The sequence below is a fragment of the Sorex araneus genome, chromosome 5 (genome assembly GCF_027595985.1).
Source record: "Sorex araneus isolate mSorAra2 chromosome 5, mSorAra2.pri, whole genome shotgun sequence".
Classification (NCBI taxonomy): domain Eukaryota; kingdom Metazoa; phylum Chordata; class Mammalia; order Eulipotyphla; family Soricidae; genus Sorex; species Sorex araneus.
Genome location: NC_073306.1, coordinates 24,503,556 through 24,519,245, shown reverse-complemented (window position 1 = coordinate 24,519,245; position 15,690 = coordinate 24,503,556). Strand labels below are relative to the sequence as shown.

The window sequence follows — 15,690 nt, the reverse complement described above, 5'->3', positions numbered from 1 at the left end:
CACTGCCAGGAGTAATTCCTGAGTGCGAAGCCAGGAGTAACCTCTGTGCATTGTCAGGTGTGACCCAAAAAGCAAAGGAAAACAAAAAGCAAAAGAAAGAAAAAAACACACATTAAAGTAGAAAAGACTTTCCTCAAGATAGTAAAGGCTATCTATAACAAGTCCACTGGTGAAAAACTGAGACCATTCCCACTGAGATCAGGTACAAGGCAAGGACGTCCATTCTCTCCATTTTCATTCAACATTGTATTAGAAGTACTAGCAACAGCACTCAGACAAGAAAAGAAAATCAAAGGGGTCTAAATGGGAAAAGAAGTCAAACTGTCCCTATTTGCAGATGATAAGACCCAAAAAAGTCCACAAAAAACTTCAGAAACAGGGGCTGGAACAATAGTACAGAGTTTACTTCTGGCTCATGCACTCAGGAATTACTCCTGGCAGTGCTCAGGGACCATATGGGATGCTGGTAATCGAACCTGGGTCAGCTGCGTGCAAGGCAAATGCTCTACCCACTCTGCTATCGCTCCAGTCCCTCAGCAAACTCTTAAATGCTGTGTATTAGGTTAAATCCATTGCTGGGTTATAACAAACATATGTTCAATATTCCTACCTTCAAGATCAAACTACATAGGAACTGAAGAGAGAGCAGAAATATCAACAACTTAATAACCAATGAAAGAAATTAGTTTCTAGAATATATAATAGAGGAATCAAAATAAAGGACTAATTTAAATAAAGGAAGGCTACAACTTCTAATAAATCCGAAATATCCCTGTGTGCACCTTTCATCATAGTTTATAACTAACCAATAGTGAACAACAGAAAAAGTACATGAAATTATTCTCTGGCATAAAATTCATAACAAATACATTATAAGTATATAAAAATTAGTGAAAATAACCATATATCTAGACTAATAAGTAAACTGTAACAGAAATTCAAAAGATCATCGGAGATTACTTTGAAAGTCTGTATGCCATGAAACAAGAGAACTAGAAGAAATGGATAAATTCCTGGATTCCTATAATCTCCCAAGGCTGAACCAAAAAAATGTGGAATACCCAAATAGACCCAGCACTATCAAGAAAATTGAAATGGTAATCAAAATCTTCCCAAAAACAAAAGCTCAGGTCCAGATGTATTCACTAGTGAATTCTTCCAAACCATTAAAGAGGACCTATTGCCAGTCTTTTTCAAGCTTTTCCAGGAAACTGAAGAAATAGAAACACCCCAAACAGTTTCTACGAAGCACATAGCACCCTGATAACCAAAAGCAGACAGAGACACCACAAAAAAAAAGAAAGAAAATTACAAGCCGTTATTCCTGATGAACACAAATGTAAGGATCCTCAACAAAATATTAACAAATAGAATCCAACGATTCATCCAAAAGATCATACATCATGACCTAGCGGGATTCATCCCAGAGATGCAAGAATGGTTTAACATTCACAAATCCATCAACATTATTCGTCATATCAAGAAAAAAGATAAAAACCATATGATCACATCAATAGATGCAGAAAAAGCATTTGAAAAGATCTAGCACCCATTTATGAAGAAAACTCTCAGCAAAATGAGAATTGAAGGAACTTTCATCAATACAGTCAAAGCCATCTACCACAAGCCCATGGTAAGCATTATTCTCAATGGGGAACAAACTAAAGTCTTTCAAGATCAAGGACAAGATAAGGATGCCCACTATCGCCACTTCTATTCAATATAGTTCTAGAAGGTCTGGCTATAGCACTTAGGCAGGAAAAAGATATCAAGGGCATCCAGATAGGAAAGGAAGAGATCACAGTATCACTATTTGTGATGAAATGATACTAAGAGAACCCTAAGATCCACCAAGAAGCTCCTAGAAACAACAGATTTGTGGAATAAAATGATAGGTTACAAAATCAATTTCCAAAAGTCCGTGGCTTTCCTATAAGCAAATAATAAAGGAGGAAAAAAAGTGATATGGAAAAAAAAATCCCATTCACAATCATGCCTCAGAAAATCAAGTACCCTGAAATCAGCTTAATCAAGGAGGTAAAGGACCTGTACAAAGAAAACTACAAAATACTACTTCAAGAAATAAAATAAGGGGCTGGAGTGATAGCACAGCGGGTAGGGCGTTTGCCTTGCACGAGGCTGACCCGGGTTCGATTCCCAGCATCCCATATGGTCTCCTGAGCACCGTCAAGGGTGATTCCTGAGTGTAAAGCCAGGAGTAACCCCTGTGCATCGCCGGGTGTGACCCAAAAAGCAAAAAAAAAAAAAAAATTAAATTAAAAAATAAAATAAAATAAGATATAAGAAAATGGAGACACGTCCCCTGCTGATGGATTCAGAATAACATTGTCAAAATGGCAAGAGTACCCAAAGCATTATACAGATTCAATATGGTTCCTATAAGGATACCCATGACATTTTTCAAAGAAATTCATCAAACACTCCTAATATTCATACAGAACAATAAACCCCAAAAGCATATCTTGGGAAAAAAAGAAGATGAGAGGCATCATCCTCCCCAACTTCAAACTGTGCTACAAAGCAGTAATGATTAAAACAGCATGGTATCGGAATAAAGAAAGATTCACAGACCAGTGGAATAGGTTTGAATATCCTGACACACACCCTCAAATATATAATCATTTAATCTTTGATAAGGGAGGAAGTAATACGGAGTGGAGCAAGGAAAGCCTCTTTAACAAGTGATGCTGGAAAAACTGGACAGGTACATGACAAAAAAAAAATGGGCTCAGCACCCCAGGTGGAATAGGTTTCGTGCCTTGGCCCGTTCCCCCTGGTGGCTCGGTCACCGCCATCTTCCAGAGGCCTATGGACAGCCAAGTAGGGGCCCACAGTGACGAGACAGGCAGGGCCTCATGGGATGGGGTGGAGCCGGCCCTTTCTTCACCCGCCCCAACTAGATCCTGAGCTGCCACCCACCAACAAGCCCTCTGGCCACCAAGCAAGCTGCTTAATGGCCATGATCCCAGAGACTCAGAAATAAATCTGAATCCTGCGGCTTTTGACGGAAATCCCTCCAGATTTAATTATTAAAACTTCAGAATTCCAAATTCCAAATACACACGATAGCGGCCGTATGACATCATATGCTATTCATAATCAGCAATAGAAAACAAATTATCTACTATTGCCTTTTCGGCAGAGTGTTGGAATAAGATCCCAAATAATAATGGTGGGTCTTGTGTTGAAATAATGAATGTAATCAAAGTAGAGAGAGAACAATGTGGAAATCATCTGCCACACAGGTAGGAGGAGGGTATGGGATGAGGGTATTCCAGGTTTTTTGGTGGTAGAAAATGTGCACTGGGGAAGAGACAGGTGTTTTATCATTGTATGACCGAAACTTAAACCCAAAAGCTTTGTAACTGCTCTCACGGTGGTTCAATAAATAAATTAAAAACAAAAAATAATGGGCTCAGACCTCTACCTAACATCATGCACAAAAGTCAGCTCAAGATGGATTAAAGAGGAGCCAGAGTGATAGTACAGAAGGTAGGGCGTTTGCCTTGCACAGGCAGACATGGGTTTGATCCCCGGTGTCCCATAAGCACCATGAGGAGTAATTCCTGAGTGCAGAGCCAGGAATAACCTCTGGGCATCTCTGGGTGTGACACAAAAAGAAAAAAAAAAGATGGATTAAAGACCTCAACATCAGAGCAAAATCCATAAGATACATGGAAGAAAAGGTAGGAAAAACCCTCCACAATATTCTAAAGTTATCTTCAAAGATAAAATGCCACTGACCAAGCAAGTGGATAAAATAAGTGGGCCTACTTTAAACTAAGAAGCTTCTGAACCTCAAAAGAAAGAGTGAAAAGATACAAAGACAGTCTTTGGAATGGGAAAGGTTTTTCAGCCAATACCCTTCTGATAAGAGGTTAATATCAAAGATATACAAGGCACTAATTGAACTCTACAAGAAAAAGAACATTCAACCCCATCAGAAAATAGGGTGATGAAATGAACACAAACTTGTTCAAAGATGAACTTCAAATGGCTAAAAGGCACATGAAAAAATGCTCTTCATCACTAATCATCAGGGAGATACAGATCTAAGCAACAATGAGATATCATCTCATACCACAGAGACTGGCACACATCCAAAAGAACTAGAAATTGAGCTCCCATTTGACCCAGAAATACCACTTCTGGGAATATACCCTGGGGGTCCAAAAACACACAGCAGAAACACCATCTGCACTCCTATGCTATGTTCATTGCAGCACAGTCCACAACAGCCAGAATCTGAAAATAACCTAAGTGCTCAAGAACAGATGAATGGATAAAGAAACTATGGCACATCTACACAACGGAATACTATGCAGCTGTTAGGAAAAGTGAAGTCATGAAATTTACTTATAAGTGGATGAACATGGAGAGTATCATGTTGAGTGAAATGAGCCATAAGGAGAGGGACACATATAGAATGACTCGATTCATTTGTGATATATATAGAAGACTATACAGTGCACGGCCAGGGAAAACGGGCTAGGAGGACTGGACTGGTGGTCAATGTTTGGAGTCAACCACATGTGTATATGGGGACAGAGAGTAGGTAAGATAGAGAAGGGACCAGTATGACAATGATAGTAATAGCTAGAAATGATCACATTGGACAAGAACTGATTGTTAAATGTAGGTAAACAGATATTCCTGATAACCTTTCAGTATCTGTACTGCAAACTATAATGCCCAAGAGGGATAAAGGAAGAGAGGGTGGGAGGGAAGAAGAGAAAGAAGAGAAAGGGGGAAGACAGAAAGGGGTGGGGGGAGAGAAAGGAGAGAGAGAAGAAAAGCACATGCCATAGATGCAGGCTGGGGATGGGGGTGAGGGGTGATGGTAGGAAAACTGGGGACACTGGTGCTGGGGAATGAACACTGATGAAGGGATGGGCATTGAAACACTGTATAACTGTAACCAAATTATGAACAACTTTGTAAGGTTCTATTTCATAGTGATTCAATAAAAAAATCTGGAAAAAAAAAAGAAAACTGAACAGTTAAAAAAAAAAGATATGATGCCTATCATGTAATAACAATTGATTTATAATTCACTTTGAATCAAATTTTATTTATAATATGTTTGTAACTACTTTAATTGTATTTTTCAAACAATGAGGATTTGACTGCTTCCATTCTATCACATTTGCGCTGAAGTCTACTCTTTTTCCCCTGGCCCCCGACGCTCACTTTTTTTTTCATTGAAATATCAACAATTTATAAAATGTAATGGCTGATAATTCTATCACATGACTCCACAACTAAGTTTTTTAATATGTCATAGTTACATTCTTCAAATTAAGACAGAACTAAAGTGCAACATTAACATACATAATTCAGAGAAACCATCATTTACCACCACCCCTGAAATAAACACCAGGCTTTACTCAAATGGAGTAAATTAATAAAAAGTGCTTTATAACAAACTAGCACTGTAGCACTGTCGTCCCGCTGTTCATCAATTTGCTCGAGCGGGCACCAGTAATGTCTCCATTGTGAGACTTGTTACTGTTTTTGGCATATCGAATACACCACAGGTAGCTTGCCAGGCCCTGTCATGCAAGCGGGATACTCTCGGTAGCTTGCCTGGCTCTCCGAGAGAGACAGAGGAATCAAACCTGGGTCAGCTGCGTGCAAGGCAAACACCCTACTTGCTGTGCTATCACTCCAGTCCTATAACCAACTAACTTTCACCATATAGCAATTATTTAATCAACAGAAAAAAACAGAACACTTTGAAACGAGACACTATTAACTATTCAGAGATGGCATTCCAATTTTCTTAAAACAGGTAACAATCTGAGTTAATATTAATACTTTTAAAAAGCACTGAGCTCTTCTCTCTACATTAATTAAAAAATAATCTTCACTAAACCAAAATATTAAAAGGTTAATAACAACTAATCTGAGAAATTCAACCTTCTTAGTATTACTGAAAAAACAAAGAAAGTATAGTCAATTCTGACTACTTACTACTGTAAACATAAAACTATTTTCAAATATTATATACAAAAAAGTTTATTTTAAATATCAACAGAGACTATGTAAAGTGAACATAAAATTTCAAGCTTAAAAATTTGAATTGAATTGAAAAATTTATAAAGATACTCAACAAACATGATTATGCAGAGTGAAGAATCTGTGAACTTGAAAATTAGTCATTTGAAATTATCAGCGAGAGATAAGAAATAAAACATGGTAAGAAAAGCTTGAGGTTGGGGACTGGAGCGATAGCACAGCAGGGAGGGCGTTTGCCTTGCATGCGGCCGACCCGGGTTCTATTCCCTGCATCCAATATGGTCCCCTGAGCACTGCCAGGGGTAATTCCTGAGTGCAGAGCGAGAAGTAACCCCTGTGCATCGCCAGGTATGACCCAAAAAGCAAAAAAAAAAAAAGCTTGAGGTTGCAGAGATCTCTCCAGACCCTAATTATCAAAATTTTAGAATTCCCATGCAATATAATGGATAACATTATATGTTATACATAACAAGCAATATTTAAAAAACTGTCTAGCATTGCCTTTTTGGCAGGCTTGAGTGGTGATGGGAATGTTGTTGAAATATTGAATATAATCATAATAGAGAGAGGGTATTGTAGAAATTGTCTGCCTCACAGGCAGAGGAAGGGCTGGAATGGGGGGAGATACTGGGGATTTTGGTAGTGGAAAATGTGCACTGGTGAAGGGATGGGTGATTGATCATTGCATGACCAAAATTCAAATATGAAAGCTTTGTAACTGTATCTCACAGTGAATCAATAAAAAGTGTGTTGTTGGGGGAGGGGGGTGCAAAGCCTGAGGAACCATTAAAAGAACAGTACATGTATTACAGAATTCAAAGAAGGAAAAGACAAAAAGAGCTTAAAAGAAAAGAAAGGCAGGTCCAGAAATCTAGTAAAGTGGCCTGGGTTTGTTCCCTGGCATTTGTACAGTGGCCTGAGCATCACTAATAGCAACTCTCCTAAGTAATATGCTCACAGTGGCCCCTGGGCACCACCAGCCAGGTGTGACCCAAAAAAAAAAAAAAGTCAGACTTTCCAAATCTCAGAAAGGAAACAGACCTACAGATTCATAGAGCAAGTAAAATAGAAGCCAAAAAGATGACTCCTAGGAAAGTCCACATCAAAAACTCATTACACAGAGTGAGTCTCCACACAACTACCAAAAGATTTTTTCAGCAATATCTTGCAGGCCTGAAGGGTGTAAATGGTATAGTCAAACACTGAGAAATAACGACTTTCCCATATGAAATACAACAATCTTCTTTGTCTCAGAAAATAGAGTAATGGTTTGCCAGGGACTAGCTGAAGGGGAAAATAGGAAGTTGTTGTTCAGTGGTTATAAAACGTAAGTTATCCAAAATGAAAAAGTTCTAGAGATCCGTAGTACAATAACATACGTACACTTAACAAAGATATACTCTTTAAAATTTAACAGGGAGCTGCAGAGATAGTACAGCAGGAAGGACACTTGCCTTGTAGAAGGCCTACCAAGTTCAATTCCTGGCACCACATAATGGTCCCAAACACCCCCAGGAGTGATCCCTGAGTGATTCCTTATTCCTGAGTCAGGAGTAAGTTCTGAGTACTGTAAGGTGTGGTTCCAAAAGAAAAAAAATAAATAAATAAAATTTAAAGGGGAAACTTTAAATTTTATATATTTTATTTTTTATTTTAAATTTTAAAATTGTTTATATTATTTTATATTAACCACCACAATTAAAAAGAGAAAACAATGCACGAGAATACTCCTGGAGTGGGCACAAAGAGAAAGGACTCTAGACAAGAAGTTGGAAAGAAAGTGGAAGAATACAGGCAGATGGAACAAGTGCAAAATCTTTAAAGTGAACTAAACCATTCAAAGAACTGAAAGTCCTTTACAACTCAGACACACAAAGCAAGGATGAAAGTAGTTAACAGATGGGCTGGAGCGATAGTACAGTGGGTTGGGCGTTTGCCTTGCACGCGGCCAACCTGGGTTCGAATCCCAGCATCCCATATGGTCCCCTGAGCACCGCCAGTAGTAATTCCTGAGTGAAGAGCCAGGAGTTACCCCTGTGCATCGCCAGGTGTAACCCAGAAAGGAAAAAAAAAAAAAAAAGAAAGTAGCTAACAGATGAAAGTGTGGACGGGTCCTAATCAAAAAGGAACTTAGAGGCCATGTTAAAAGATTTCAATTTTTTAGCCTGGGATATAGTTCAGTGGTACATGCTTCACATGAATAAGGCTCTGGAATCAATCCCCAAAACACACACATGCAAAATTGTTTTTTAATGTTATCCTAAAAACAATGGAAAGTTTCTGAATGGTTTAAGTTAAGGAAATAACAGTGATTAATGTTTGGGAATGATCACTCTTTAAACATCATCTTTGATTTTCCTTCTAATGTAACTTAAATAATAAAATTAAGTTATAAGATGATTCGTCCCCAACAAGAAGAAAATAAATGTAATTTAGATAAGATAAAAAATTACATTAAGATAGTAATTAATGCACTTTCCATTCTATAACAAATAAAGATCAAATAATCTAAAACATGAATTCAACATAAATTCTTTATAGCAATTTGGTAAAATCTGTCAATAAATGGAAGACATAGACCAAATTTTCCTTAAATAAAATAATACTGAAGCATTTATTCAGCTGTTAGAAAGGAAAGATAAAAGCATTCCTATCTTCATCTATCATTAATCTTAACATAAAAAGTGAGTGAATTTCAGCTATAAAGTTCAATATATATTCTACAATATATAATAATTACAGTATATTTTTCAGCTCCTAGATGTTTGCTTTTCATTTGTTCTCAAAGAGCATCATGTATCATTTTATATATGTAGAACAAGATTGTTCTCAAACTTACCTCAATCTCAACATATTGTTTTTTAAAAGAATATGTATGGGAAAAATAAGAGTTTAAATTTGTTTTTAGTCTCTTGACAGCTGGAAAGAAAGGTTATTAACTGAAGTTTTGCTTAGTAAATTATTTATCTGTGAAGATTTAATGGTTGGAAAACCTTACCAACAGTACAGCTGTCTTCAAGTACCACATCAACATTTCTGTCTCTGTACTCAACCCTGAAGTCCAGCATCCGGGGTTGCCTTTCAACAATTTGCCTCGATGGCATTACTGGTCGAAATGCTGAAGAGGAAGAGGGCGCTGAAGCTGGAGGTGGGTGACTGGTGGGATCAAATGCAGGTCCTGGTATAGTCTCACCTCCATAGTCACTGAAATATTGACACAAAAGAAGCATTACCATTAAACAAGTCATTAATTAAAGACATTAAGGACCCTCTCCACACTCAACTTATCTTTTTCTTCCTATCAAATTTACCTACTTGTGTGCATCAAAGCAAAGCTTAACTTGATTTCTACAGCTTCCATGAAAGCTATGAGAGTGAATAACACAATTCTCTACCACTCACACCTGCATTTTTATGTCTATTACAAGATTAGGTATTTATTTATTAGCATATCAATTAACATTTGCATAGCAGAACCTGGCAAGCTACCTGTGGAGTACTCGATATGCCAAAAACAGTAACAACGACAGTCCTCATTCCCCTGACCCTAAAAGAGTCCCCAATATGCCACTGAGCTACACTAGCATGCAACAGAGACAAACGGAGATGTTACTGGCGCCCGCTCAAGCAAATTGATGAACAAGAGGATGACAGTAGTACAGTGCTCAATTAACATTTATAGTTTGCCTTATGTTATTATGATCTTAACAAAACATCACTGAATATATGTTCTTCCTATCTCTCCTTTGGGATGGGTGGGGGTTGTGCGGGGAAGATACAACAGGCAGGGACCACTCTTAATGGTACTTAAGGATAACTCCTGGCAATAGTCAGGGAACCATATGCAGTGCTAGAGATCAAACCAGAGGTTGGCTGCATGCAAGGTAGCCTGTCTTTTCTAAAGTTTGTTAAAGTTAAGGTGCTATTTTATAAGGAATGGGATGGGACTATAAGATGTGGAATGGGAATATATGAATGAAGTCAAATTGAGATTAAAATCTTTAGCCTCTGGAGTACTGCTAAGCTTCTTTTGTAAATAGAAATAGTTCCTCCTCCCATGACTAAAAAGATTAGCCTTCTCTTGCTTGAAAACTATTAATACTTTCACTGAGTCAGCTGACCTGAAAGGGAATGCCTAATCTCAAAATCGACCCCAACCATCATTAAAATCAAAGCTAGGATTACTCTATAAAACAGTTTTACTGAGTCGATAACTTATACCTCAAAATAGTAAGATAGAGAAATTAAAACAACAAAAGTCTACGAACTAGGTACCAAAATCAAATTTTGGATAGGGCAAAATGTAACAGATTTACATAAGCAACTAAAGTACACCAAACAATTGTTTGGTGACTAAATGAAGCCTAAAGTCCAAAGGAGTCTAAATTTAGTAAGAATGAAACAGCCAAACTTTCTTGTCATAATCTAGAAATCTGGAGATTTTTAAAAATAAAAATACTCAAATAAATTTAATGTTGAACCTTAATATACACATAACCCTTCTAGATTATCCATGAAGTCCCAGAAGATATTGCACCAGAACACTGATAAAGATATTAGAAAGGGGATCTGCAAGCTTTTATTTTTAAGAGGGGTGCTCCCAAGTGATGCTCAGGAGGACCAGGGACACAGAAGCACCCCATGTGTTTCTCTGAGTACAAAGCCAGGAGTAAGCCTTCAGCACCACCAGATGTGGTCCAAAGACCCCCTCGCCCCCGCCAAAAAAAAAGCTGTTTTGCGACCAGCACTGCCAGAATGGTCTGGGTATCTCCAGCTACTGCAGGGCCTGAGCTGCTGAATAAACAGCCCTTCTGGCTAAGAATCACCAATGGGAACACCAAAACTTTGTTTTAAAATAAATATCTGGATGCCATATCAATAGTACGTGTTTGATCTGTCTTGTTATGATTTTCCAGACATAACCAATACTACAACAGATAGGGCACTTGCCTTGCACGTAGCCAACCCAGACTCGATCCCTGGTCTCTCAGATGGTCTCCCAAGCACTGCCAGGAGTAATTACTGAGTGCAGAGCCAGGAGTAAGCCCTGAGCAAGCTGGGTGTGACCCAAAAGGTCAAAATTAAATAAAATAAATTTTGTAAAGATTTTTTATCGCTGAATATTATTAACCTATAATATGACTCAATGTTCATTTTTGTTAATTTCTTTTTTGAAACTCCTGATTCGTATGGAAAACTGCAGAGAAACCTATTTAAGATCTAACTTCAACGAAAAGAGGTATTCTTTCCCCCTTAACTTTAGTCTATTAACAATACAGACGCTTGGAAAGCAAAAAAGAAAAAGCATAAATTCATCACCTGTCTCAATTTTGCTTCAGTAGTTTCAACTTTGATTCTTTTCTCTCCCCTACTTTTTGGGGGAGGGTAGGGAGTGAAGTGGGCTCCCAAACCTGCTCAGGGAACCCCAGGGTCACTCCCAATGATAAACAACCAACCTAGCCACAAGTTCAATAATAGATCCTGAGGATGCAGTGCTGCTTGGACCCTCAGGTGTCAGCAACCACACAGTAGGACTGGGAATGGTGGGACCAAAATCACACCCAGGGATGCTGGAGGGAGGTGGGGCGCAAAAAATAGGCCCTGATACTATCTCAGGCCCCTGTTGTTTCAAATTTTAAGTTGAATACAAATAAAAGTATGTTAAAAATATATAAATGTCTTTAGGATAAAAATGCAACTCATTTAAATGTGCGTCAGGAAAGATAATAAAATTCTACTGGTCAAAATGGGGATTCTCAGAACCAGAAATATGTATATATTCTAAAAGCAGAAAAGGTCACAGTTCGAAAACAAGTCCTCTTCAGTAATCTCAATGTATTAAACAATGGTAGAAAAAAAACTACAGTCCACCTAACTAGGTCATACAATAAATATGTTGATAAATACCACCCACTATGTCAATAAGGAAAATTACACTATTAATTCATAAAAATTTTAGAAAACATAGGGACCTGCTCTCTAATAACATGCTTCTACAACCAGTACTTCCTTCTTATAATAATTATATACAAAAATAATTTTAAAGGCTCTGAATAATATGTTGAATAAATAAAATATTATACTGACAATGTATATATATACATGCACATGTTAAATATTTGACTGAATACTTTGTGTTAAAAACTACATAAATCATACACTTCACATGTCTGTTATATTAGAAATATACTATTTTTAATATAAATTAGTCTTGGAGTATGAGGCAGACTTGCTTATATTTCTGACTCCATCAACATCATGTTGTTTCATCTGGACCAAGACACTTTATGCCTTATTCTCTCTACTTGTAAAATGAGAGATAATAATATCTGCCTTTACTCATTTATAACTAAAATTAAAATTTTAGAAACAAAGTATGGTATAAACATGCATTATATCCCAATTTTTTTTAACTGTAAAAAATTCTTACAATTAAAGTTTGGATTATCTCGATCAGTGACCTTGACTAATAAGTTTTAAAAAATAAAAAATTATTTTAAGAACTACTTTAAAATAAAACAAGGTTGATTCCACCACCTACTACATTTATGACCTTGGGAAAGTCTGCGACAACTCTATGTCTGAGTTTTCCCCATCAACGAAATATGAATATTATCTCTTAATGTTTGAAATGAAAACAAAATAGGGCAAAATATGTCATCTGTCAAACACAATGACATAAGCATTTTTAATGTTAATTTTATTTGACTTAAACTATTGTGGATATGTATAAACCATATTCCCACTTTTAAAATCATGTAAAAACCAGTTCAAGAAAAGCTATAAAAGAAAAAGGGGCCGCGGGTTATGTGGCTAACTAAGTACAGAGAGTAAGTCCTTTACTTTATGAAATCATGTTTTTAAATAACAACTTAAAGTCACTGTCACTGTCATCCCATTGCTCACTGATTTGCTAGAGCAGGCACCAGTAATGTCTCCATTGTGAGACTTGTTACTGTTTTTGGCATATCGAATTGCCACGGGTAGCTTGCCAGGCTCTGCCATGCCAGCGGGATATTCTTGGTAGTTTGCCAGGCTCTCTGAGAGGGACAAGGAATTGAACCGGGTCGGCCGCGTGCAAGGCAAACATCCTATCTGATGTGCTATTGCTCCAGCCCATATTAATTTAAAGTAGCTCTTTTTTTTCTCCATCAACATATGGAGTGGTTGAAAGTCAACTGTATTCACAGATTACATTTAACTTTTCTATAATGAACATATAAAACAAAGAACCACTTAACTGCCTACATATACCATTCCTAGCATTGTATCTTCTACTTTGTGTTAAGCCTGTAACAAAGAACAAAGAGTCCTTTTTCATTTTCAGTAGATAAATAAGAAAGATTTTCAGTTTATTTCAAATCCACGTGATTTGAAAGCTAAATTACAAAGTGAAGAGTATTACTAGATAGAACAGACATCCTTGTATGCTTTTATGGATATATGAATCATTGCTTAGTTTAACAAAAAAAAATCCATTTCAATGAAAGTTAAACCCAAAATATTAATAATTAAAAATCAATTCAACTGACTATCTGGTCATAAAATATAGTAAGTAAAAAGAATCATCTGTGGGGCTGGAACAATAGCACAACGGGTAAGGTTTTTGCTTTGCACGCGGCCGACCCAGGTTCAATTCCCAGCATCCCATATGGTCCCCTGAACACCGCCAGGATTGATTTCTGAATGCAAAGCCAGGAGTAACCCCTGAGCATCACTGGGTATGACCCAAAAAGCAAAAAAAAAAAAAAAAAGAATCATTTGTGGCAAGAAGGACAACTTATTTAAGCAGGGAGGAGGGAATTTACACAGTTCACCAACAGCAAATACTATTAATTGTAAGAAATATCCAATATGTACTCAAAACAGAGCAGCTGAATCCACAAGAGTTGAACAAGTAAAAAATTTTGGCACCTAAAGCAGAATAACATTTACTCAAAAATAAAACTGGATCCATATTTAGCGTATAAAACTTTCTAAACCAAGATCAAAAAAAAAAATCATGAATAAGTTTCTATAATTATTTAACTTACCTTCTAGCCAAGGTTTCAATACAACTGAATGATTTAAAACCAAAAACATGAACCATTAATAAATTTGGTACCAAAAAAAAAAAATTAGTACAGACTCTGAAAATTAGTTGCATTTACTTTGTGGAAAATTCTGATAGTTTGGGGCTGGAGTGATAGAACAGCAGGTAGTGATTTTTTAAAAAAATTTTTGCAATAGTTCTTTTTTTCCTCTCCAAAACAACCAAATTTGCTCTTGCTCTGCTGTTTCTGTTAGCTTCGTCTGCACTTAGCAGAATATGCTCCAGTGACTTAGAAATCCCAGACACCAAAACATAAGCCAAAGTTTGAGTTGAGAGGAAGGGAGAGTGAGGAAATTAAGAAATTAAACTATATTTGGAATGGAATATGGTACTTTATTATTCCAGACATAGTCTTCAAATTGTAAGAAAGAATTATAAACTTATCTTAAATTTAAAGAACTATTTTGTAATTATTAAAAGTTTTCCAATTTTACCTTCTGGCAAGAAAATGGCACAAACCACAAAAAGCATTCCACATGTTAACACTGAATTCCTCAGGTAAAACAATTTAATACTCTGAGGAATTTTATTTTTTAGGGATTTACTCAAATTGCCAAGTTATCATATTCTTAAGTTAGAAACCAAAAGAGAGGGGAAGACTAATAAGCTATTTTTATAAACAAAGCCTAGATAGACAGATGATAATTGTGCTTAGGTCTGAGCCAAGTCTCTTTTTTATCAACAGTTTTTAAAAGGATCCAAATTCCTTCTATCTTATTAATTTATAGACAACTTTGAAAAGCTTTGTTAAAATTAAAATAAAGGAGCCAGACAGATAGTCCAGCAGGGATGGCATTTGCCTTGCATGCGCTCAACTAGGATTTGATCACCAGCATCCCATATACTACAAGCAGCCAGAAGAATGCAGTCAGGAGTAACTCCTGAACATCACCACTGGGTGTGGCCAAAAAAAAAAACAGAATAAAAGAAGAAAAAAAAGCTTTATCAAACAGGTAAATAAAAGTAGTAACAATCGTTTTTATATATATTTATGCAATCTGAAGAGAAACCAGAGTATATCCCAACACCAACCCACCATCATTGTCACCTTCCCTCCACCATTTTATTCATTTCCCCAACCACTCCTTAAGCCTGCCTCCCTAGCAGGCCCACAATAATTTATTTTATAATGCTTTTATATTGCTTTATATAATCATTCAATGGCTAATGGAATGAACAAAAATAATTTAGTAAAAGAAAATTTATGAAAATTGTTGTAAATCACCATGATGACTTTAAGTCCTTATCTGAGGATTTACTAAACTATAGTTGCAAGTTATGGGAGAGCCTGGTAAGCTGCTCATGGCACATTCATATGCCAAATCCAGTAACAATGATGGATCTCATTCCCCTGACCCTGAAAGAGCCTCCAATGTGGTACTGTTGGGAAGGATAAGTAAAGAGAGGCTTCTAAAATCTCAGGGCTAGGACAAATGGAGACGTTACTGAGACTGTTCAAGAAAATCAAAGATCAACAGGATGATGATCATCTTGGAGAGTGGCCTTGAGCATGACTGTAGCTGGGTTCCGGAGGTCTTCAACTGCCGGCACTCTGCTAA

General features: G+C 36.9%; 1 protein-coding gene across 1 annotated transcript in view; it reads right to left on the bottom strand.

Moving 5' to 3' along the window:
- Positions 1–15,690, bottom strand: part of FAF1 (Fas associated factor 1) — a 373,466-nt gene that overhangs the window by 274,904 nt on the left and 82,872 nt on the right. The window contains exon 4 of the mRNA XM_055139161.1: positions 9,038–9,243. Within this exon, the coding sequence (XP_054995136.1) occupies positions 9,038–9,243 (206 nt within the window). The remainder of the gene's footprint in view (positions 1–9,037; positions 9,244–15,690) is intronic.